This window comes from Odontesthes bonariensis, chromosome 3, assembly GCF_027942865.1.
Source record: "Odontesthes bonariensis isolate fOdoBon6 chromosome 3, fOdoBon6.hap1, whole genome shotgun sequence".
Taxonomy (NCBI): Eukaryota; Metazoa; Chordata; class Actinopteri; order Atheriniformes; family Atherinopsidae; genus Odontesthes; species Odontesthes bonariensis.
The window spans coordinates 44458544-44479075 of record NC_134508.1 but is presented as its reverse complement, the minus strand read 5'-3'; the positions used below and the strand labels follow the sequence as shown (position 1 = coordinate 44479075).

General features: G+C 45.8%; 2 protein-coding genes across 7 annotated transcripts in view; both read right to left on the bottom strand.

Moving 5' to 3' along the window:
* The window catches only part of zbtb40 (zinc finger and BTB domain containing 40), a 43300-nt gene extending 29361 nt beyond the window's left edge, over positions 1–13939 (bottom strand). The window contains exons 1-8 of one of the 4 annotated variants that reach the window (XM_075461884.1): positions 13839–13939; positions 13123–13312; positions 12359–12786; positions 12044–12237; positions 2289–2505; positions 1819–2211; positions 969–1175; positions 572–736 (exon numbers count right to left, since the gene is read on the bottom strand). In XM_075461884.1, the coding sequence (XP_075317999.1) occupies positions 572–736; positions 969–1175; positions 1819–2211; positions 2289–2505; positions 12044–12237; positions 12359–12786; positions 13123–13274 (1756 nt within the window). In that variant the 5' untranslated portion in view covers positions 13275–13312; positions 13839–13939. Of the gene's footprint in view, positions 1–571; positions 737–968; positions 1176–1818; positions 2212–2288; positions 2506–12043; positions 12238–12358; positions 12787–13083; positions 13313–13423; positions 13814–13838 lie in introns of those variants that run through there. The other 3 variants (XM_075461886.1, XM_075461885.1, XM_075461887.1) reach the window with 3 other exon arrangements.
* A 1004-nt stretch (positions 13940–14943) lies between these two features.
* Positions 14944–20532, bottom strand: part of usp48 (ubiquitin specific peptidase 48) — a 29991-nt gene continuing 24402 nt past the window's right edge. For 2 of the 3 annotated variants that reach the window (XM_075461880.1, XM_075461881.1), the window contains exons 18-28: positions 18700–18822; positions 18508–18569; positions 18104–18214; positions 17263–17393; positions 16959–17065; positions 16749–16856; positions 16341–16523; positions 16138–16263; positions 16004–16052; positions 15883–15909; positions 14944–15779 (exon numbers count right to left, since the gene is read on the bottom strand). In XM_075461880.1, coding sequence (XP_075317995.1) covers positions 15757–15779; positions 15883–15909; positions 16004–16052; positions 16138–16263; positions 16341–16523; positions 16749–16856; positions 16959–17065; positions 17263–17393; positions 18104–18214; positions 18508–18569; positions 18700–18822 — 1050 coding nt within the window. In that variant the 3' untranslated portion in view covers positions 14944–15756. Of the gene's footprint in view, positions 15780–15882; positions 15910–16003; positions 16053–16137; positions 16264–16340; positions 16524–16748; positions 16857–16958; positions 17066–17262; positions 17394–18103; positions 18215–18507; positions 18570–18699; positions 18823–20532 lie in introns of those variants that run through there. The other variant, XM_075461882.1, reaches the window with a different exon arrangement.

Below are 20532 nucleotides of genomic sequence, written 5' to 3'. Positions count from 1 at the left end.
CACACACACACACACGCACGCACACACACACACACACACGCACACACGCACACACACACACACACGCGCACACACGCACACACACACACGCGCACACACATACACACACACACGTACGCACACACACACACACACACTAATGAGAAAAAGTATGCAATGTTTTTCTGCATTAATCAGTCAAAGTGTGATCTGATCTTCATCTAAGTCGAGGATCATTCTGATCTTTCATGTCTTTACTGAAAAACTCATTCAACATTCAGAATGGTAATGTCAAAAGCATGTGAACCCTTGAGTTACTGACATTGGAGTCAGGTGTTAGCATACCGAGAGTGTTGTTAAGTAAATGAGTTTGGAGGTGTGGGCTACAGCTGCTTTGACTGATAAAAATCACTCAGGAAGAAAATGCTTATGTGAGCAATGTTTCGCCAAAAGGAGCTTTCAGAGGATCTACAGTCAGGAATGGTTGATTTCCTGATACCCAGAATCGTTAGTTTTTTAAAAAGGCTCTGTGTGGTTCCACTGCGGTTTGAACACGTGTTAAATCAGGTTTTAAAGTGTGCTGTTTGCTTACTGTGGAAGGTGTGCAGGTGAACGGTGAGTCCGCTGGCCTGGCTGTAGCCCTTCCCACATTCCCGACACACATAAGGCCGGTCACCAGTGTGTGTCCGTACATGACGTGTGAGCTCGATGGACTGGGCAAAAACAGCCTTACAGTACTGACATACATACATCTTCCCTGGGGACACATAAAACACCACCACACATGCAACAAAGAAGCCTTCAGTAGCAGAAGTCAGCTTTCCTTCGACATCACTGGGCTATACATGATAGAAAATAATAAATGTTTTAAGAAAAGGAAGATGAATTGAACTTTTGATGATGGGCTGCAGATTGAAATACAAGCAGAGGAATCATTTCTGTTTGAAATGATTCCTAACACATGCCCACCCATGTGGAGAGTGTCCTACCCTCAGAGTGTTTCTTCTTGGTGTGGTAGGCCAGTGCAGCAGCTACACTGAAGCTCATGGCACAGTGCTGGCAGTGGTACGGCTTCTCTCCTGTGTGCAGCCGCTTGTGATTCTTCAGAGATGACTTGGCACCAAACTTTGCCCCACACTCTTCACAAGCAAACGGCTTCTCTTCAAAGTGCTCCGTCCGTTTGTGGTAAATCATACCTGAAATATGATAGATGCAATATATAGTGTAGTTTGGGGTGGATGTGGCTCAGTAGAGTCCACCAATCGTAGGCCATCCAGCCCCTTCAGATTCGGAATTCACTTCATTTACTATACATACGCATATCATATTCATGACACTTTATTAATCCCTGCAGGTAAATGATATCCCTGCAGTAATAATTATTATCAAAGATAAGCTGTTGTTACAGTTAGACAACAACATAAAACATAAAGCAGCTGAAGTGTAGCAGAGAGGAAGGTGTGGTAGGTTGGGGGTGCTGTTTCTGTAGCTTAGCAACAGCTCAGCTGATGATGTCACACACAGCGTCAGCAGGGAGCTGATGATGTCACACACAGCGTCAGCAGGTAACTCAGGTGAACGCTCTCAGCAGACAACATGGCAGGCGAACACTTTGGAAGTCGTAGTTTTATATCTATTATATCGTAGCTACTATAGTAGTAACGCTGTTTTCTAATTCTCTAATTAATACAACTTCTCTTTGAACAAGAGAGAAGAACTGACAAGACTTCAGCATGCATCCAATGCTTTTCAGTATTTAGTAACGCCAGCTAGATTACCTTTATCTTCAAGACCATGAACAAATATCTCCAGCCAATGAAAAGGGTTCTCTGCTCTCACCTGATGGGTGGGCAAAGGTGCGCCCACAGAGGTCGCAGGCCACCTTCTTCTTAAGCCGTGTGGCGTTGCGGTGGACCTCAGCCTGGTGGCGCTGCAGAGCTCGCTGGCTGCCCAGCTTCGCGGGGCACAGTGGACATTGCTGTTTGCACTCCTGGGACATGGAGCAGCGCTTTATATGGGCCAGCATCCGACACTTGTAATCAAAACCCTTCTTACACCAGCAGCAGGAGTAGCGCTGGGAGGGGGAGGTCGGGAGAGGTGGCGGGGGAGGAGAGGAAGGGTCTGCAGTCGCGTTTGTATCCCCTTCATCCTCTTGCTCTTTACTGTCTTTCACCTTTTTCCCTTCCTCCACCTTTTCTTCACTTCCGGAGTGACTCTGCTGTTCTGAGTCAACTGTCAAAGATGGAGAAAGGTTAGAACTGTGGAAAAGAGAAGGACTACTAAAGCAGGAACAAAGTGTCGGTCTTCACCTTCAGTGTGATGTCCCTCTGGGGCGGCTGTGTGTGTCCCCCCCATATCCTCCAGCAGAGAGAGCAGCGGCGGGGGGAAGCAGGACGGAGCTTTCTGCTTGATGGCGCGGAGCAGCTGAAGAAGCCCTCCCTCACTGATGACTCCACCCCTGGCGCTGTTGATCAGCTCCTCCGGCACTGAGCGGGGGTCCGCCTCCTCACAGCACCGACACACTGCCTGACGGGAGCAGGAGGGAGCACAAAAACTGACAGGCCTGTTTCCACTTTCATCATGCTCTCTGATCAGTCTGCTTTTATTTTGCTGCTCCTTGAAACAATGTTAACAGTGTAACATCAAACTAAGTCCAAACTATTGAATCTGCACTCCCTTTTGAATGTTAAGCTGCTGCAAATGAAACTCATTTTTTCAGACTAACAAATCTAAAGACTTGTAGAAGCTCAAATGTGTTGCCTCCATCTGGTTTGCCTCCAGTTTTAAAGCTCTACAGGAAATGTACATTTGTACAAATTCATTATGTCACCTGTGGAGGGGGGCGTGGTGCATCAGGTGCAGAGGAGAGGTGGGAAGGGCTCAGAGGACAGTGGGAGGGTAGATGATTGGCACACCTGTACATCGTCGGCTAATCATTCTCCCCTTATCAGTAGCGTGCTGGTCCAGGCAAGGGAAAAGGAGATGAGAAGATCGAGAACCAGAGCCAGAGAACGGAAGAAGGAGCAGACGAGCAGGACGGAGAAACCGGCGATCGTCTTCTGCCGTTCTGGCTGAGAACCTCGATCATCATTATTGTTAAATAAAGCATTAGAAATCAGACACGGTCTCTGCGTGTGTGTTGGGTGAACCCACGGTGGCAACATACATGCCACACTGGTGCCCAACTGATCCCAACACAACAGGATGACAGAGCCGCAACAACCCGTGAACGCGTTGGCAGGAATGCTGACGGAGATCGCGAAGATGAGCCATGACCAGGCCGCCGCGAACAGACAACACCTGGCAGCGCTGCACACGCAGGCGGAGAAGCAGACGCGGCTGCTGGAGGCGATGTTGTCCCAGGCGGGGGCAAGCACACCGGGCCCAAGCACACCGGGCCCCTCGCTCTCAGGAATGACTGTCCACAAAATGACAGCAGAGGACGATCCGCAGTCATTCCTGGACATGTTTGAGGTGACAGCGACGGCATGTGGCTGGCCTGCGGCGGAGTGGGCGGAGTGGGCGGTGCGGCTGCTTCCACTGCTGTCAGGGGAGGTGCAGACGGCGGCGCTCTGCCTACCGGCCTCCTGCCGAGGGCGGTACCGGGACGTGAGGCGGGCTGTCCTGGATCGCCTCGGCTTCTGAGTTTCTGTCTGAATTCTCAGAGTTTTTATCCCAGTTAGTGCTGAGTACAGATAAAGTCATTGTAGTGGGTGACTTTAATATTCATGTAGATGTTGAAAATGACAGCCTGAATATGAACTTTAATTCTATATTGGACTCTATTGGATTTTCTCAGAGTGTTCACAGACCGACTCACTGCCTTAATCACACCCTTGATCTTGTGCTGACTTATGGCATTGAGAGTGAACAGTTAACAGTGTTCCCTCATAACCCTGTCTTATCTGACCATTTTCTGATTACCTTTGAGTTTACATTACTTGACTATACAGTTTCTGAGAAGAACTTTACATATAGAAGGTGTTTATCAGAGGATGCTGTAACCAGATTTAAAGAATTAATTCCATCATCCTTTTCTTCACTGCCATGTGCAGATATGACAGAGGACGACTACCTAAACTTTACTCCAGCAGCACTTGACTCTCTTGTTGACAGCACTATAGTTTCAATGTGTACAGCACTGGACAATGTTGCCCCTCTGAAAAGGAAGGTAATCAGTCAGAAGAGGTTGGCTCCTTGGTATAATTCACAGCTGCGTGCTTTAAAGCAGACTGCAAGAAAGCTGGAGAGACAGTGGCGTTCCTCTAATTTAGAAGAGTCTCAGTTAGTCTGGAAAGATAGTTTAACAATGTATAAGAAAGCCCTTCGTAAAGCTAGAACTGCTTATTATTCATCATTGATAGAAGAGAATAAGAATAATCCCAGGTTTCTTTTCAGCACTGTAGCCAGTCTGACTAAGAGTCCGAGCTCTGCTGAGCCAGGTATTCCTTTAACTCTCAGCAGTGATGATTTCATGAGCTTCTTTATTAATAAAATTGTTTCTATCAAAGAGAAGATTTATGGAGTCCTTCCCACTATTATCAGTGATGTATCATCAAGGACAGCAGCTTTAGAAGTATCTTTAGAACCTGATTTGTATTTAGACGGCTTCTGTCCAGTTGATCTCTCTGAACTAACAACAGCAATAGTCTCTTCTAAACCATCAACTTGTGTTTTAGACCCAATCCCAACCAGACTGTTCAAGGAGGTTTTCCCATTAATTGACACTTCCATATTGGATTTGATCAATCTGTCTTTGTTGACAGGATATGTACCTCAGCCTTTTAAGGTTGCTGTAATTAAACCTTTACTTAAAAAACCTACTCTTGATTCAGAAGTGTTGGCTCATTATAGACCTATATCCAATCTCCCTTTTATGTCTAAAGTTCTTGAAAAAATAGTTGCAGCTCAGCTTTGTGATCACTTACACAGAAATAATCTGTTTGAAGAGTTTCAGTCAGGATTCAGAGTGCATCATAGCACAGAAACTGCACTGCTGAAAGTTACCAATGATCTCCTCTTAGCCTCTGATAGCGGACTTGTGTCTGTGCTTGTCCTGTTGGATCTCAGTGCTGCATTTGATACGGTCGATCACAGTATCTTATTACACAGACTTGAACATGTTATTGGGATTAAAGGAACTGCATTAGGCTGGTTTAAGTCATATTTATCTGATAGATTTCAGTTTGTTCTTGTAAATGAAGAATCTTCCTCACACACCAGAGTAAGTCATGGAGTTCCTCAGGGTTCTGTGCTTGGACCGATTCTTTTCACTTTATACATGCTTCCATTAGGTAACATTATTAGACAGCATGGCATAAATTTCCATTGCTATGCTGATGATACTCAGCTGTACTTATCTATAAAACCAGATGAACCCAATAGGTTGGTCAGACTACAAGCATGTCTTAAAGACATAAAGACCTGGATGACTCAGAACTGTCTGCTTCTAAATTCAGACAAAACTGAAGTCGTTATCTTTGGACCTGAGCGTTTCAGGGAGAAATTGTCTAGCTATATAGTTACTCTAGATGGTATTTCCTTGGCTTCTAGTTCTACAGTGAGGAACCTTGGAGTTATTTTTGACCAGAATTTATCATTTGACTCGCATATAAAACAGGTTTCTAGGACTGCCTTCTTTCATCTTCGTAATATTGTTAAAATCAGGAACATCTTGTCTCAGAGTGATGCAGAAAAACTAATTCATGCATTTGTTACTTCAAGATTGGACTACTGTAATTCTTTATTATTGGGCTGTCCCACATATTCTCTGAAAAGCCTTCAGCTGATCCAAAATGCTGCAGCCAGAGTTTTGATGAGAACTAACAGGAGAGATCAGATTTCTCCAGTTTTAGCTTCTCTTCATTGGCTCCCTGTTAAATTCAGAATAGAATCTAAGATTCTTCTCCTTACATATAAAGCTCTTAATGACCGAGCTCCATCATATCTTAAAGATCTCATTGTAAGATATTTTCCTAACAGAGCACTTCGTTCCCAAACTGCAGGTTTACTTGAGGTTCCCAGAGTTTCTAAAAGTAGAATGGGAGGCAGAGCCTTCAGTTATCAGGCCCCTCTATTGTGGAATAAGCTGCCAGTAAATGTCCGGGAAGCAGACACCCTTTCCACTTTTAAGACCAGGCTTAAAACTTTCCTTTTTTATAAAGCTTATAGTTAGGTCTGTTGAATCTGATAGTGTGTCTGCTAGTGTGTCTTGTTCTGCCTCCACCTCTGGCACCCTCTATACTTTCATTACCCCCTACCCGAACCAGGGTTTGCATCCCCACCCCGCTGTGACTGGTGTGCAGTTGGTGAGAGGCTGAGGTAGCTTGTGGCTGTAAAAAGATGGTTGTTGTGGTGTGAGGAGCAGATCTATATAGGGAGTATAGGGAATTACTCACTGAGTCTGGTCCTTTATTTTATTATTTATTTTTTCGTTAGCACAAGTTTCTTGTGTTTACCTTGAATAGGGATGGCTCAGGTAATCCTGAAACATCCCATAGTTAAGCTGCTATAGGCCTAGACTGCTGGGGGGCCTCATCTGTCACACCTTTCCTCACTTTACTCTCTTTATGTATATGTGATATTATTGTGGTCATTAACTCGTGTTTCCCTGTTCCAACAGATATCCTTTGAATGGTGTTACAGTGCCGCCGCCGCTGCGGCCCTCCCCCCCTTTCTGTCTTCTCAAACTCCAGCTGGTGGAGGCGGATGGCCACCCTTCCTGAGTCTGGTTCTGCCAGAGGTTTCTTCCTGTTAAAAGGGAGTCGTTTCTCTCCACAGTCGCCTCAGGCACGCTCAGGCCGGGAGATTGGACCGAAAAACAAAAAGTTTTCAGTGCAATCTGTTGGTTTTCTTAGCTAGGAAATTGTTTTTGAATTGGCTCTATATGAACGAATTGGATTATTTTATGAATTATGATTATTATTAATTAATTGAATTCCAATTGGCTTGAATTGGACTTACTATCTAAGTGCCTTGAGATGACATTTGTTGTATTTGGCGCTATATAAATAAAAATTAATTGAATTGAATTCTCCACGGAGGACCACCGGCGGAGATTCCGGGAGACAAAGCTGGGGCCCAACGACCGTCCGTTTGTGTACGCACAGTAGCTGAAAGACGCAGCAACCAGGTGGTTACAGCCTGGGTGGGTCGGCGGGAGAGGAGCTGATGCTGGAGACGGTGGTAATGGAGCAGTTTACTGAGGGGCTCCCAAGCGGCACCTCGGCCTGGGTGCGGTGCCATCGCCCAGCGGACCTGGCGACGGCCATCACGCTGGCAGAGGACCACCTGTCTGTCCACTCCCGTGACCTAGCGCCGGAGGTTCGGCCGACGCCTTTCGCCCGTCCCACACCGGCACCCCGCAGGAGGCCTCCACAGTCACCCGGACCTCCGATCAGCACAGCCACCCGACCCACCCCGCTTCCCCGGTCTAACCAACTGTCTTTTTTCCTGCCGCCACAGGGCCAGCGCGCTGCGGACACTGTCCTCAGCCCACAGACGGTCCCTCAAGCGGCAGTGCAGGAGTGCTGGAGGTGTGGACGGCCCGGACACTTTCGCCGGGAGTGCCCCCTCATGGAGGTCGGTCAGGTGATCCGGGTTGTCGGCCCTGCAGCACCCTCTGCCGGTCCGGGAGGGACGTACAGCATTCCGGTAAGGATTCAGGGGGGTACACATCAGGCGATGGTGGACTCGGGCTGCACGCAGTCCATGGTTCACCAGAATCTGATTCGGCCCGGGGCTTTGATAGAGGCGAGCTGGGTGGATATTAAATGTGTGCATGGGGATATTCACAGATACCCTGTTGCTTCAGTGGAAATTCGATATAAGGGGAAAAAGCATAGTGTGAAGGCTGCGGTTAGCTCCCGCCTGGCGCACCCTCTTATTCTGGGTACTGATTGGCCGGGGTTTGATAAATTAGTGGGGCAGTGTGTGGGGTGTGCTCACGACCAACAGGGACATGGGATATGTGCGCTGTGCTCAGTGGTGACGCGAGGTTGTCCGACACTGATGACGGGGAGGGGGAGCCGGCAGCGCCTCCCCAGGAGGCGCCGCAGGTTCCCGTGTTTGACTCCATGAAAGATTTTCCACTTGAACAGTCTCGTGATGATACTCTACGCTTTGCCTTTGACCAAGTGATACGAATTGATGGTCATATGGTGCGCCCTGACGCAGCGGTAACATATCCACACATATCGTGACACTCAGACTGAGGAGATAGTTACCCAGTTGCTGGTACCGAAAAGCCGCCGGGAAATAGTTTTCCAGGCGGCTCACTACAACCCAATGGCTGGGCATATGGGGTATGAAAAAACACTGAATCGGGTAATGGCCCGATTCTATTGGCCAGGCATTCGGGCGGATGTTCGCCGCTGGTGCGTCCTGCGCTGAATGCCAGTTGGTTAACCAACCGGCCATCCCGAGAGCGCCGTTGCGCCCGTTACCACTGATCGAGGTCCCGTTTGAACGGATCGGGATGGACCTCATCGGGCCATTTCACCGGAGCACACGTGGATACCGATTTGTGTTAGTCCTCGTGGATTACGCAACTCGATATCCAGAGGCAGTGCCGCTGCGCACCATCTCTGCAAAGAGTGTAGCGCAAGCGCTGTTTCAGGTTATCTCCTGAGTCAGGATCCCGAAAGAGATCCTGACTGACCAAGGCACCCAGTTTATGTCACGAACACTGAGGGCACTTTACGGATTATTGGGCATCAAGTCTATTCGAACCAGTGTTTACCACCCGCAAACTGACGGCCTCGTCGAGCGCCTAAATAAGACTTTGAAGTCCATGATCCGTAAGTTTGTGCACGATGATAAGCCAAATTGGGATAAATGGCTAGATCCTCTGCTGATTGCAGTACGTGAGGTACCCCAGTCCCCAGGCCTCCACGGGATTTTCTCCCTTTGAACTGCTGTTTGGCAGGAAACCACGGGGGGGTTTTGGACCTGGTAAAAGAAAGCTGGGAGGAAGGTCCAAGCCCCAGCAAAAACGAAGTTCAGTACGTCCTGGACCTGAGAGCAAAACTCCACACACTGAGTCAGTTATCACGTGAGAATTTGCTCCGGGCCCAGGAACGTCAGCAGCGGCTGTACAACAGAGGATCTAGGCTGAGACAATTTACACCGGGAGATAAAGTGCTTGTATTACTCCCATCTCATAACTCTAAATTACTCGCCAAGTGGCAAGGGCCCTTTGTGGTCACACGGCCACAAGTGGGTGACGTTGACTATGAGCTTGTGCGATCTGACAGGGGAGGTGCGACAGATTTACCACCTCAACCTCCTTAAAGCATGGAGGGAGGCAGAGTCTGTTTCACTGGTGACGACAATTGCAGAGAGAGATGAGTTGGGGCCCCGAGGTACCAAAATCGACCAATCCCGCCTCGCTCCTTTGTGAGAACCACCTCTCTCCGTCACAGAAAGCAGACATAGCCAAGTTGCAGCAGCGGTACGCTGATGTGTTCTCCCCCCTGCCAGGACGCACAAGCCTTATTCAACACCACGTGGAGACTCACCCGGGCGTGACAGTGCGTTCACGACCCTATCGGTTGCCTGAACACAAAAGAAAAGTGGTACAGGCAGAATTAAAGGCCATGTTGGAAATGGGCGTGATAGAAGAGTCCAACAGTGCCTGGTGTAGTCCCATTGTTCTTGTATCCAAGAAGGATGGGTCTATCCAGTTCTGTGTGGACTATCGCAAGGTGAATGATGTTTCACGGTTTGATGCCTATCCTATGCCCCGGGTCGACGAGCTCCTGGATCGCCTTGGCACAGCTCGGTTTTTTACGACACTGGATTTGACCAAAGGCTACTGGCAGATTCCCCTATCTCCAGAGTCTAAGGAAAAATCGGCCTTCTCCACTTCGTACGGTTTGTACCAATTTGTTACACTTCCGTTCGGGTTGTTCGGGGCCCCAGCCACGTTACAACGTCTCATGGACCGGGTGCTGCGGCCGCATGCTGCATATGCTGCGGCCTATCTGGATGACGTTATCATCCACAGCAACAGCTGGGCGGAGCATGTGCAGCAGGTGGCCGCGGTGCTCGAGTCACTGACGGTAGGCGTCCACTATTCCGGCACGTCAAGCCGTATCCAACGCATTCAATTCATTTTCAATGAAATCCGGCCGATCGTTGTCGCCGTGCTCGCAAAGCATGCTGGGATTCCGGCACGGCAAGCGGGGGACCTGCGGCACGTCAAAAAGTTGGGCTCGCTCGAACTTTATGCAAATTTGCCACGGCAGACGGAGTGCGTTATCCAATGACAGTAGATCATGTGATCTCCTGTGTCGCAGCAGCAGCAGCAGCACAGCAGCTCTCCTCGCTCGCAGATCCGGATCCATGGTGCAATATGAAATAATGTTCCATTGCTGACGATTTATACACATTAATTTCCCTCCAAAACTCAAATTTTTAGAGGGAGAAACTTCGGTTGGTTAAAATCACAAGTTATTTACTTTCCCCCGGAGCCCGTATGTTCTATCTACAACTTCGTATACAAGCCCCTCTGTACATGCCCACTGCAGTAGCAACACGGCGAGACTAGGCATCCAATCCGGCGAGTTAAGTTGACGTGCCGGAATAGTGGACGGCTACCGTGAGGCAGGCGGGGCTCACGGCCAACCCGAAGAAGTGTGCAGTTGGACGGAGGGAGGTACGGTATCTGGGGTACCACTTGGGCGGCGGGCAGGTGCGTCCACAGGTCGACAAGACAGCAGCGATTGCAGCCTGCCCGCGGCCCAAGACAAAAAAGGAGGTGAGGCGGTTTTTGGGGCTGGCCGGTTGCTACCGGCGTTTTATTCCCAACTTCGCCGAGCTGACCAGCCCCTTGACCGACCTCACCCGAAAGGGTGCCTCAGATCCGGTCCAGTGGACGGATCTGTGCCAGGTGTCGCTTGAGAGGGTAAAGCAGGCCCTCTGTGAGGAGCCTTTTCTTCACACTCCTAACTTCTCTCTCCCGTTTACTCTGCAGACTGATGCATCGAACAGAGGGCTGGGGGCCGTTCTGTCCCAGCAGGTGCGGGGTGTCGACCGCCCAGTGCTCTACATCAGCAGGAAACTATCCAAGAGGGAGGCCAGGTACAGCACCGTGGAGAAGGAGTGCCTGGCCATCCGGTGGGCGGTCGATGCTCTGCGGTACTACCTGTTGGGACGCCCATTCACCCTCTGTTCGGACCATGCTCCCCTCCAGTGGCTCCACCACATGAAGGATACTAATGCCCGGATCACCCATTGGTATCTGGCTTTGCAGCATTTTAAATTCAAAGTGGTCCATAGGCCGGGGACGCAGATGGTCGTGGCCAACTTCCTTTCCCGCTCCCACAAGGGGGGGGGGGTGTTGGTTAGGCCGGACAGCTCCCCGGCCTAAGTCAGGCGGTGGAAGTATGTGGAGGGGGGCGTGGTGCATCAGGTGCAGAGGAGAGGTGGGAAGGGCTCAGAGGACAGTGGGAGGGTAGATGATTGGCACACCTGTACATCGTCGGCTAATCATTCTCCCCTTATCAGTAGCGTGCTGGTCCAGGCAAGGGAAAAGGAGATGAGAAGATCGAGAACCAGAGCCAGAGAACGGAAGAAGGAGCAGACGAGCAGGACGGAGAAACCGGCGATCGTCTTCTGCCGTTCTGGCTGAGAACCTCGATCATCATTATTGTTAAATAAAGCATTAGAAATCAGACACGGTCTCTGCGTGTGTGTTGGGTGAACCCACGGTGGCAACATACATGCCACATCACCCATTAAAGAACAAATCTTCTTGACTTGGTCACTGGCCTATGCTTTAAATATCAGTTTTTAGTACTTTTTTCACTGCACCAATTTATTACCATACACGATCATTTTGATCCCTTCTGATACGTATTTTTGAAAATCAATCTGTTGAACATCTAGTGCTCACTGCTGTTCACTTAAATATATGACAGCTACACACTGCAGATGTAGTTAAAGTAGAGGTGAAAGCAACACAAATGGAAGACATCAACAGGTCCCAGGCTGAGAGAAAAGGATTACTACGGGAAGATAGTTTGAGATCTAAGTCATTCATTAGAAGATCAACCTGCTATACCTGTCTGTCCTGCTCATTCAGGCTGCTGTTTGCTGCCTGGCTCAACAGCTCTGGGACAGATGGCATGTTAGTGAGGAGCTCCACAATGAGAGAGGAATGTTGCAGAAGGCCAGTGCCAGAAGCACAGGGCACTCTGGCTGGTGATGTGCTGTTTTCTTCCACTGACCTCCCTGAGGATGCGTATTCTTTGAGCCCTGAAAACACATATGGAGTCCAGCTGTTTTCAGGATGTGTTGGATAGCATTAGGTAAATCAACTATGCTGTACAGAAAGATGTTTTCCACATATTTTGTCGGGTTAGCAGTTGAAACACACCTGAGGGGTTACAGGTCTCCACACACGTTATTTTACACGCTGGTTCTTCTTCGTTGTCTTTACCATCATCACAGTGTTTCTTCCTTGGCCCAGCCCTCGTCTCCATCTTGTCTGATGGTGAGTCCTCCTTGCTGGCCGAGGCTGAGCCTTCAGGGCTCATAATCTGGGCTTTGTTGGTGAGGCTTTTGGTTTGCGTAGAATGGACCGGGACAGGAGCTTGCTGGTTCATCAGATTGGTGAGGACGTTTTTAAAGCCAACAGCCACATCAAACATCTGCAGGCTGTCTGCAGCAGCAACAATGCGGCTCGCATTGTGTTTGCCCAGAGGCAACTTGCCAGTGTAGACCATGTCCAGGAGGCAGCCAAACTCATGTGAGGACACCACAGTGGTGTCAATGGAGATGGTGTCTGAGCCATCAAGGAGGGACCTAACAGAACACAGAGGCTTTTATTCCTGGTCAAGTTCCTACTTAACAAACACTCCAAACTAACAATCCAACTCCATCAACCACCCCCTCACCTCAGTTTACTTTGTTAAACTTGTCCCACCAATCAACCCGTTAAACACTGTGAGACTTCACTAAAGTAACCATACACAGCCTAAAATGATGTGAAATATTCAAATCTACACAGTGATATTAGTCACGTGCTTAGGTTTAAACACTGACCCTCAGAGACTGAAAGTTAAGATTATTCTGGAAGCTTCTCTGACTTTAACAAATCACCTGTTTTCATTAATCTTTTGAAGCCAGTTCTCACTCTACCTGAAGAGCATGCTGGAGGCAGCCAACACAAGTTTATGTGCCCGATGATGACTGTCTCCCACAAGGATGGTGCAGTCACAGAAGTGGCCCTCCTTCTTCAGGGCCCACAGCTGCTGCATCAGCTGGCTGCTGTAGTTGGGGAGCTCCATCATTTTGATTCAAGGCCTGGAGGGAGAGTGCCTCTTCTGTTCTGGAGACAAAATTTATATTTTTCTTCACATTTAGACTTCAATCTTTTATCTGAAGCCAAACTTTATTCTTGGCAAGTTGACTTTTTTTTTTAAGAAACAAAGGAAACAACCTCCTCTCGTGTTTTCTTTTCCATTCATGCGGCCATCATACTTTTTCGCGATCAAATACATTTTGAACATTGGAGATATTAATCAGAGTAATGCGAGTTCATGTAAAGCGTTTATATATTTTTCATTTCACATGAAATGTGCCGTCTTATGTCGTAACTTTCAAACTCTTCATCTCTGCAACATTACAAAGAAAGTGTTCCAGTTTGTCAGCAGCGAGGATTTCATGTTCAGTCTTTAGCCAGCTCAAAGACCGTCTGTAAACCTCTAGCTTTAGCTAAAGATGCTAATGACTAGAGATAAGGTCACTGGAAACTGTTGTAGTCATGAAACGCGTTGGGAAACACAAGCTGTTCTAGTTAGTTGAGCCCCTCAAACCCAGCCGACATACACTTTCCACACCGGGTATGTATTTACCTTGAACAATTCAAAAGGTCCGTGTCTTTATTTAAACTTCTTTGCTGGACAACTTCAGTGTGCGCAATAAAGCTTTGTCATTTTGAAAATGGCGACGACGGTGCGGCACTCAAATATGACCGTTCCGGTGTGGGAAGCCTTTTTTCCCAGTAATGTCCTGTGGTTATTTCAGTTGTCAGGTTTTCATTAATTCTGTCCTTTGTAGTATATATTTATATTTATTTCCGTTCTCCCCCTCTCTCATATACACACAAACTGTTGACCAACATCGTCTCATCAGGCTCTTTTGAACGTTTCCTCTTCCCGTTCCTCTGCTCTTGGCTGTCGCTGCAGCTTATGTGCTCTAATGGTAGGTACCATGGATACCGAACGCCAAGCTGACGTCACAAATGGATTTGTTTGGACTCGCTTGCTCCGTCTTTTGTATGCACAGACCCTGATACCCAACTCCAGGAAAGCTAACATATTTGCCAAATATTAAACAGAATCTGTCCACTTTAAGTAAAAAACCCAACACATTTTAATGAGTTCCAACATAAAAACACATTTTTATTATCAATACTGTGACTCATTAAATCCACTAGACACGACTTCATATACAAACACATTGCTGAATCTGACTGTACTATGATTGGTTTACTTTCCCAAAAAGGACAGAAAGTGGGTCAGTTTTTATTGGGGATCAAATCTCGGCACAATACCAGCTTGTTAATTAGCAGATCTTGCATTCAGAGATGCAATCAATTTCTGCCATTAAGATCCATCTGAAGATTAGATTAGATGTGTGTGGTGCTAAAATCCTTAATAGGGATTTTAGAGATATGTGTCTGCCATGAAGCAGGAGCTGTGGAACTATGAAAGGACATAATTACAGGGTTATCTGGTCTGATGTAGCTCCAATCACACCTGGTCTCTTTCACATGGATCAGGTGTAGATGGAGCCAAAAGTTCTGTTGAATGGTGTTACCACTAAATGTGTCTCCAAACCATGTAGTCCAAAGATGAAATTAAATAATTAGACTCCTTAAGGAGACGATAAGATTAGAATAATTCATAATAATAATAAATGAGATAGTTGTGTACGTGATTTGGTTCAGTATTGGTAAAAAAAAGAAAAAAAAAAAGAAAAAAAAAAAAGAATACCTTAATATGCAAAACTGTTTTAGCAGTGACGGACATTACCCAACTACACAAACCGCCGAAATAACTCACTTTTATTAATACAAACACTTGTGATCATGTGAGGACACGGTGCCTTGAAAATAGCTTTATTGTCCATAAGAAAGAACAGTCAAAGGAACAGGACATATCACTGCTTGCCTTCTGCTTCTCACATCCAATTCAAGTTTGCATTGCTCAAACCTACAGCAACTGGCTTCAACACATACCGTGGAGCTCTAACCACATGGAGTATATGGGTATACATTTGCTGTAATAAATGATCTAACTATTAAGAGCAGTTATATTTGTATTAATTACCAGTTACTCGTGCGTTCTTTGAACAAACCTGTAAACGCTGCAGTGACAACACAACCTTCCACATAATGAAAAGACAGAACATTGTCTTGCATTTTTCTTCTGCCATAATTTAAGAGTCATAAAGTTTGGCTTGAAACTGAAACCAAGCTTCAGAGTACAACAGGTGATCTCACCAGTTGTCTTCAACCCGTGGCCATTAAAGTGTGAAATACTAACCATACGGACCTTCAGAGTAACTCCAAACTTTAAATATTGAAGGCCAGCTAACATTATGCAGAGGAAAACTGATGCTTTGTAACATAGTCACAGTCTCATCGAAGAAAACCTAGTCCCAAAAAAAATAAAAAATAAAAAATTAAAGCACTTATTTATATATAGACACTCGCCAAATTCAAGCAATTTTAAAATTCCCATCTGTCGTCCATCCAAATCAGTTTCCTCAGTGCCCAAGAAGCCCCGTGCCTGGAGAGGGAGAAAATGTGCGACGTTACCACACATCTGAAATGCTGGTGTAGATAAACAGATACCAGCGTTCTACTTTTCACATAAAAAGAAGAATGCTCACCTTTAAATCCCTCTTCAGGCATTCTCACTGTGTAGGAAGTACAAGGTGTTTTAAGAAAACATTTCTTTTTTTCTTTAAAATCCAGAATAATAACAGCTGCAGCAAACATGATGCCACTTACCCTGATAGGCATCATCCATTGCAGCATAATCTGCTATTGGCTCATCAGCCTGTAAGACAACATGGAAACAATGTGTCTACACAGGTGGAAAACTTCTGTGTAAAGATCCATCAGTATACCAAAGTAGAGCATACCTTCAGACAGATGATGCTCTCTGGAATGACACCCAGACTGCCCAGTGTGGCCGAATCATCCGTCAGACTTTTTCCATCAATAGAGAGGTTCTGGTCAAACGGAGCCACGGAGAAGGCGTGCATAATCTAAAGTCACAAGGAAAGCGGAGTTAGTGTTGTATCCTTTCTGTGCAGCACTGTATCCTGGACTGTGAATGTCTCACTTGTATCTTCAGCTCTTTTAGTGTCTGATTAGCTGAAACAATGAGTGCTTTCTCTCCGCGGAGTTTCCTGTGCCGGGTGCTTCTCCTGATTCCACCTTGTTTGGTCACATTGGTCACAGTCGGAGCAGCTGCTGATGTTGCACAGCTGACACTCAACTTTAGCCTTTTTGCACCATCTTGTGACTGAAAGAAAGCACGTCATTATTAGCTGTAGAAGATGAATTTATCCTATTTGCTAAGCTGAGTCTTAGAGCTCAAAAGAATGATTGATAATGTAGCTGAATTGCAAAACTGATGAAGGAAACCTAGATGCTGTTATTTTCCAATGCTGCATATTATGTAAACTAATTAGATGTGCGACCTCAGACCCATGGGGCCCATTAGGATATAGTGCTACAGTGTGATCACCTGACTGAAGTCTGGATCCCTCACTCCATCCACCTTTGGATGTTCTTCTCTTTCCTCCTCTGCCTCAGAGCTGCTGGCGTTCAGCTCTGGAGTAGCATCTTTGATCATCTGTAGAGAGAACAATGTGGAATTCTCATCGACTACAGCGGCAATCACAGATCTGTGGTTCTGAACATTACAGCTGGAAGTCTGTTCACTGTTGGTTCATACCCTTGTGTCTTCGATGACTTTGCGGATGTAGATAGTTGCTTGAGTATACTCTCTGAGGTCCCTCTGCTGCTGGAAAAGGAAGCTCTCTCTGCACTCCCAACATAAATCTAAATATACAAACGTCCCCATGAATTAAGAATGGTCAACACAACACCTACTGCTGTTTTAAAGTAACTTAAAAAGCAGAAAACAAACCAATTCTATTCAATGTTCTAAGAGTTTTCATAATTTGCATTTCTAGAGAATAACATAACTATCTAACCAATTTGAAAATAGCAAATTTTCTCTAACTTGGAAATCTTACCAGGCTGAGTGGTGTAACGGGTGGTGGAACCATCCGGTGTGGTCTGTTTGAAGCAATGGATTGATATTGGCTGATCAACAATGAAGAGTCTGCTGATCACCTCCCATTCGTTAGGCCAGAGCAGAGCTATACTGTGCAGGACAAACAGCACAACATGAGAACACAGAGGTGCACACTGGACTTCAGAAGCATATCATTCTGTCCCATTAATGGATGAAAGGGCTCAGATACTAATCAATACATTCAGACCCTAATGTGACGAGACAGTCCCAACTAAATGATGAGGATAAGATGTGGGAGCAGTCCCACTGTCTATAGGGTAAAGTGTGTGTGTGTTTCACATACATCTGTTGCTGTGGCTAAGCATCTGTGGAGAAGACTCGTTTGCTGACTGGACCGCAAACTTTAAACATGAGACCCTCATGATGGCAGCTCTTCTTTTGGACCCATGGTGCAAAGGAAGAGCTGCTATTCACTATGTTTAACTCAAAAAAGTGACCGTGACTCTCAGAAAGAACTCCAAAAGAAAAGCTTCATTCAGCATGCAGCTCCAAACAAAGGATGAGACAAACAGACAGTCGTTTTCCTTGTAAACTACTACTCTGGGATAAAGTTTGGTCTTCTCTGTTTACGACCAAATCATTGCCTGCATGGAAAGCACTGCATTAAAGTTGATCTGAGCACTGCGAGTGGAAAAAGTCTGCCTGAGGTTGTGGAATAAAAACACTTTCTGTCACTTTTCCATTTGTGAGAATCAACACTTTTTGAGCAGAAATGATTGGTCAGTATTTGTGACATAAACTGTTTACAAGAGGACGTTACAGCACACATTTAAACTCACTGTTGTGCCTCTCCACTTATCAGGGACTCATAGGTGAACATGAAGCCCCCATGGGGACAGAGCAGCAGAGTGTTGCCTACATTAGACACCGGAGAGGATTTTGTGGGTCTCCTGAACAACAAACAAAGGGAGTGGGGGGCGGGGGGGGGGGGGGTGACCATCTGGAGGACTGACATGCAATACAACAGACATCATATATTCTGCATCAAAAGCCCTTCTTTCAAACTAAAGAAATGACAGCTTATTTTAGTCACTACCACCAACAAACATTACATTACATATTCATGCCAAAATGTTAGCATAGTACATTCATTGTATTGCTCCTTATTGTATGCAGCCACATTTTATTTTGATGAAGAAAAATAACAAACATTTTCTTCACGTCACTGATGAGACAACCATACCTGATGAATTTTCTCCACTCATCCACAAAAAACAGAGGAACAATGTAAAGTACATCTGTGCCCTGGGGAGACCACGCAGAAAGGAATAAACGTATTTACCAGCAATCAGAATATTTGGATTTGGATGATTTAAATGTTTTGAGGATATTTGGAACCAACAAGTGGCAGTAGGAAACTTTGCTTTGTGCTTACCTGAGGCCACTTTGGGAGTGTTGGCCGGTTCTTTTCATGGAAGAGGTTAAGAAGCTGGTTCTTCTGGTCAAGGGCCATCATCTTACTAACTGCCTCATTATCTTTTTCCTCCTGTTCTAAAGTCTGGACACACAAGCAGGAAGAGTTTTAATTCAACAACTAATCAAATGATGAATCTATAAGCTAGCATAGCCACAGGTGTAAGGCTGCAGACATGATCACAGAGGGGACAGCTTTTTTACAGGCCTATCTCAGTATTAATCAAGCTATGTCAAATCTGATGACGCTGTCCAACAACACACACATGCATATGTATTTCCAGTTACATATACAGTATATGTAACTGGAAATACAACCGTTGGAGCGCGCGCACCTATGACAGTTATCAATAACAGAAATTTAGTAGTAGATACCAATACCAGTGAAATTCCACGATGCTCGATACCACGGTAAAAAACAAAAACAAAAACAAAACAATAAATTCCATGTACTTCAACTTACTCATTAATTCAAAACATTTCACCTTAGAGTAATGAATAAAAAGAATACACTATCAACATTACAAAAAAAGAACAGTGGCATGTAGCGCTTAAGTAATAAATAATAATAAACCACTATTAACATTTGATCAATTTGAATATCAGGCAATATCAGAACCATGAAAGTGGGATATTCTATGATTTAGTCATTTGAAAATATATCTGCTTAGTGCCTATCGTGCATGTGCACTGTAGCTGTAGCTTACACAGGTGATCTGCGCACATCTTTTGAACCCAACTTTAGTCTTTGCAATGGAAGCAGATGCATTATTTGATCTATTTCAAAACCTGTCGTGACGGGGACTTTGCAGCTTATCCAGCCGTACTTTGCAAAGACATAACTTTGTTCTGTTCGTTTGCTGTCTTCCTAACGGGATTATTTCGGTATGAACAGACACTCTTTTAAACTTCTGTTTCCGCTCTTTCTTGTGATATGCATTTCATATCTATGCGATGGGGAGTTTGTTCAGGGGAGAACAATGGGTGTGAAGTTTAAGATTAAGATTAAGATTAAGATGTCTGCAAAGTGAACGTTAACATGACCTGAAACTCACTCACCTTGAATTCTGTGAATAAGTCTGGATGTCTGTCTTTGAGCTGCTTTGCTAAATTGGAAGTGTTTCCTCCTTTCGTCTGAAAAGCTCTTTGGCACCGTTTGCATATTGTTTTTAGCGAATCTATTATTAATCCCTGATCATCCGCCTCACATGCAAAGTACTTCCAGACACGACTCTTAAAAGCTCAACATGACTGCCAACACATCTGGCCGGACAGGTAGTTTTCTCCATAACAGATGAACTAACAATGCTCATCGCAGAGACTTGACATCATTTCAACTTTCAGATAATTTTGGCGTGGTTTTATCGCTCAGGCCTACTTCAGAGGTAACGGTGTATAGGCAGACCTTCACACACAGCAGTTACCATGCATCTCACATAGCTAACTGATCACACATATACACATATAACACGTGAGCATGTGTCTTCGAGGTGGCTGTGGCTCAAGATATAGAGTGGTTATCTACCAATCAGAGGGTTGGAGGGTTCCCTATACTGTAAAGCGCTTAGAGTGGTCAGCAGGACAAGAAAATCCAAAAATCCCAGAAACCAGCCTGATGGGACCTGATGTGAGAGGCAAGAACAATCTATAAAAACCGGACCCAAAGGATCCATTTAAAAAAAAACAAAAAAAAAACACACAAAGATATCCTCGGGTGTTTTTTGTCTATGTGCTGACTGGTCACAGTCCATTTAACTAAGAGGGGACAAGATAGTTTCATGTTGGTGACCTGGGT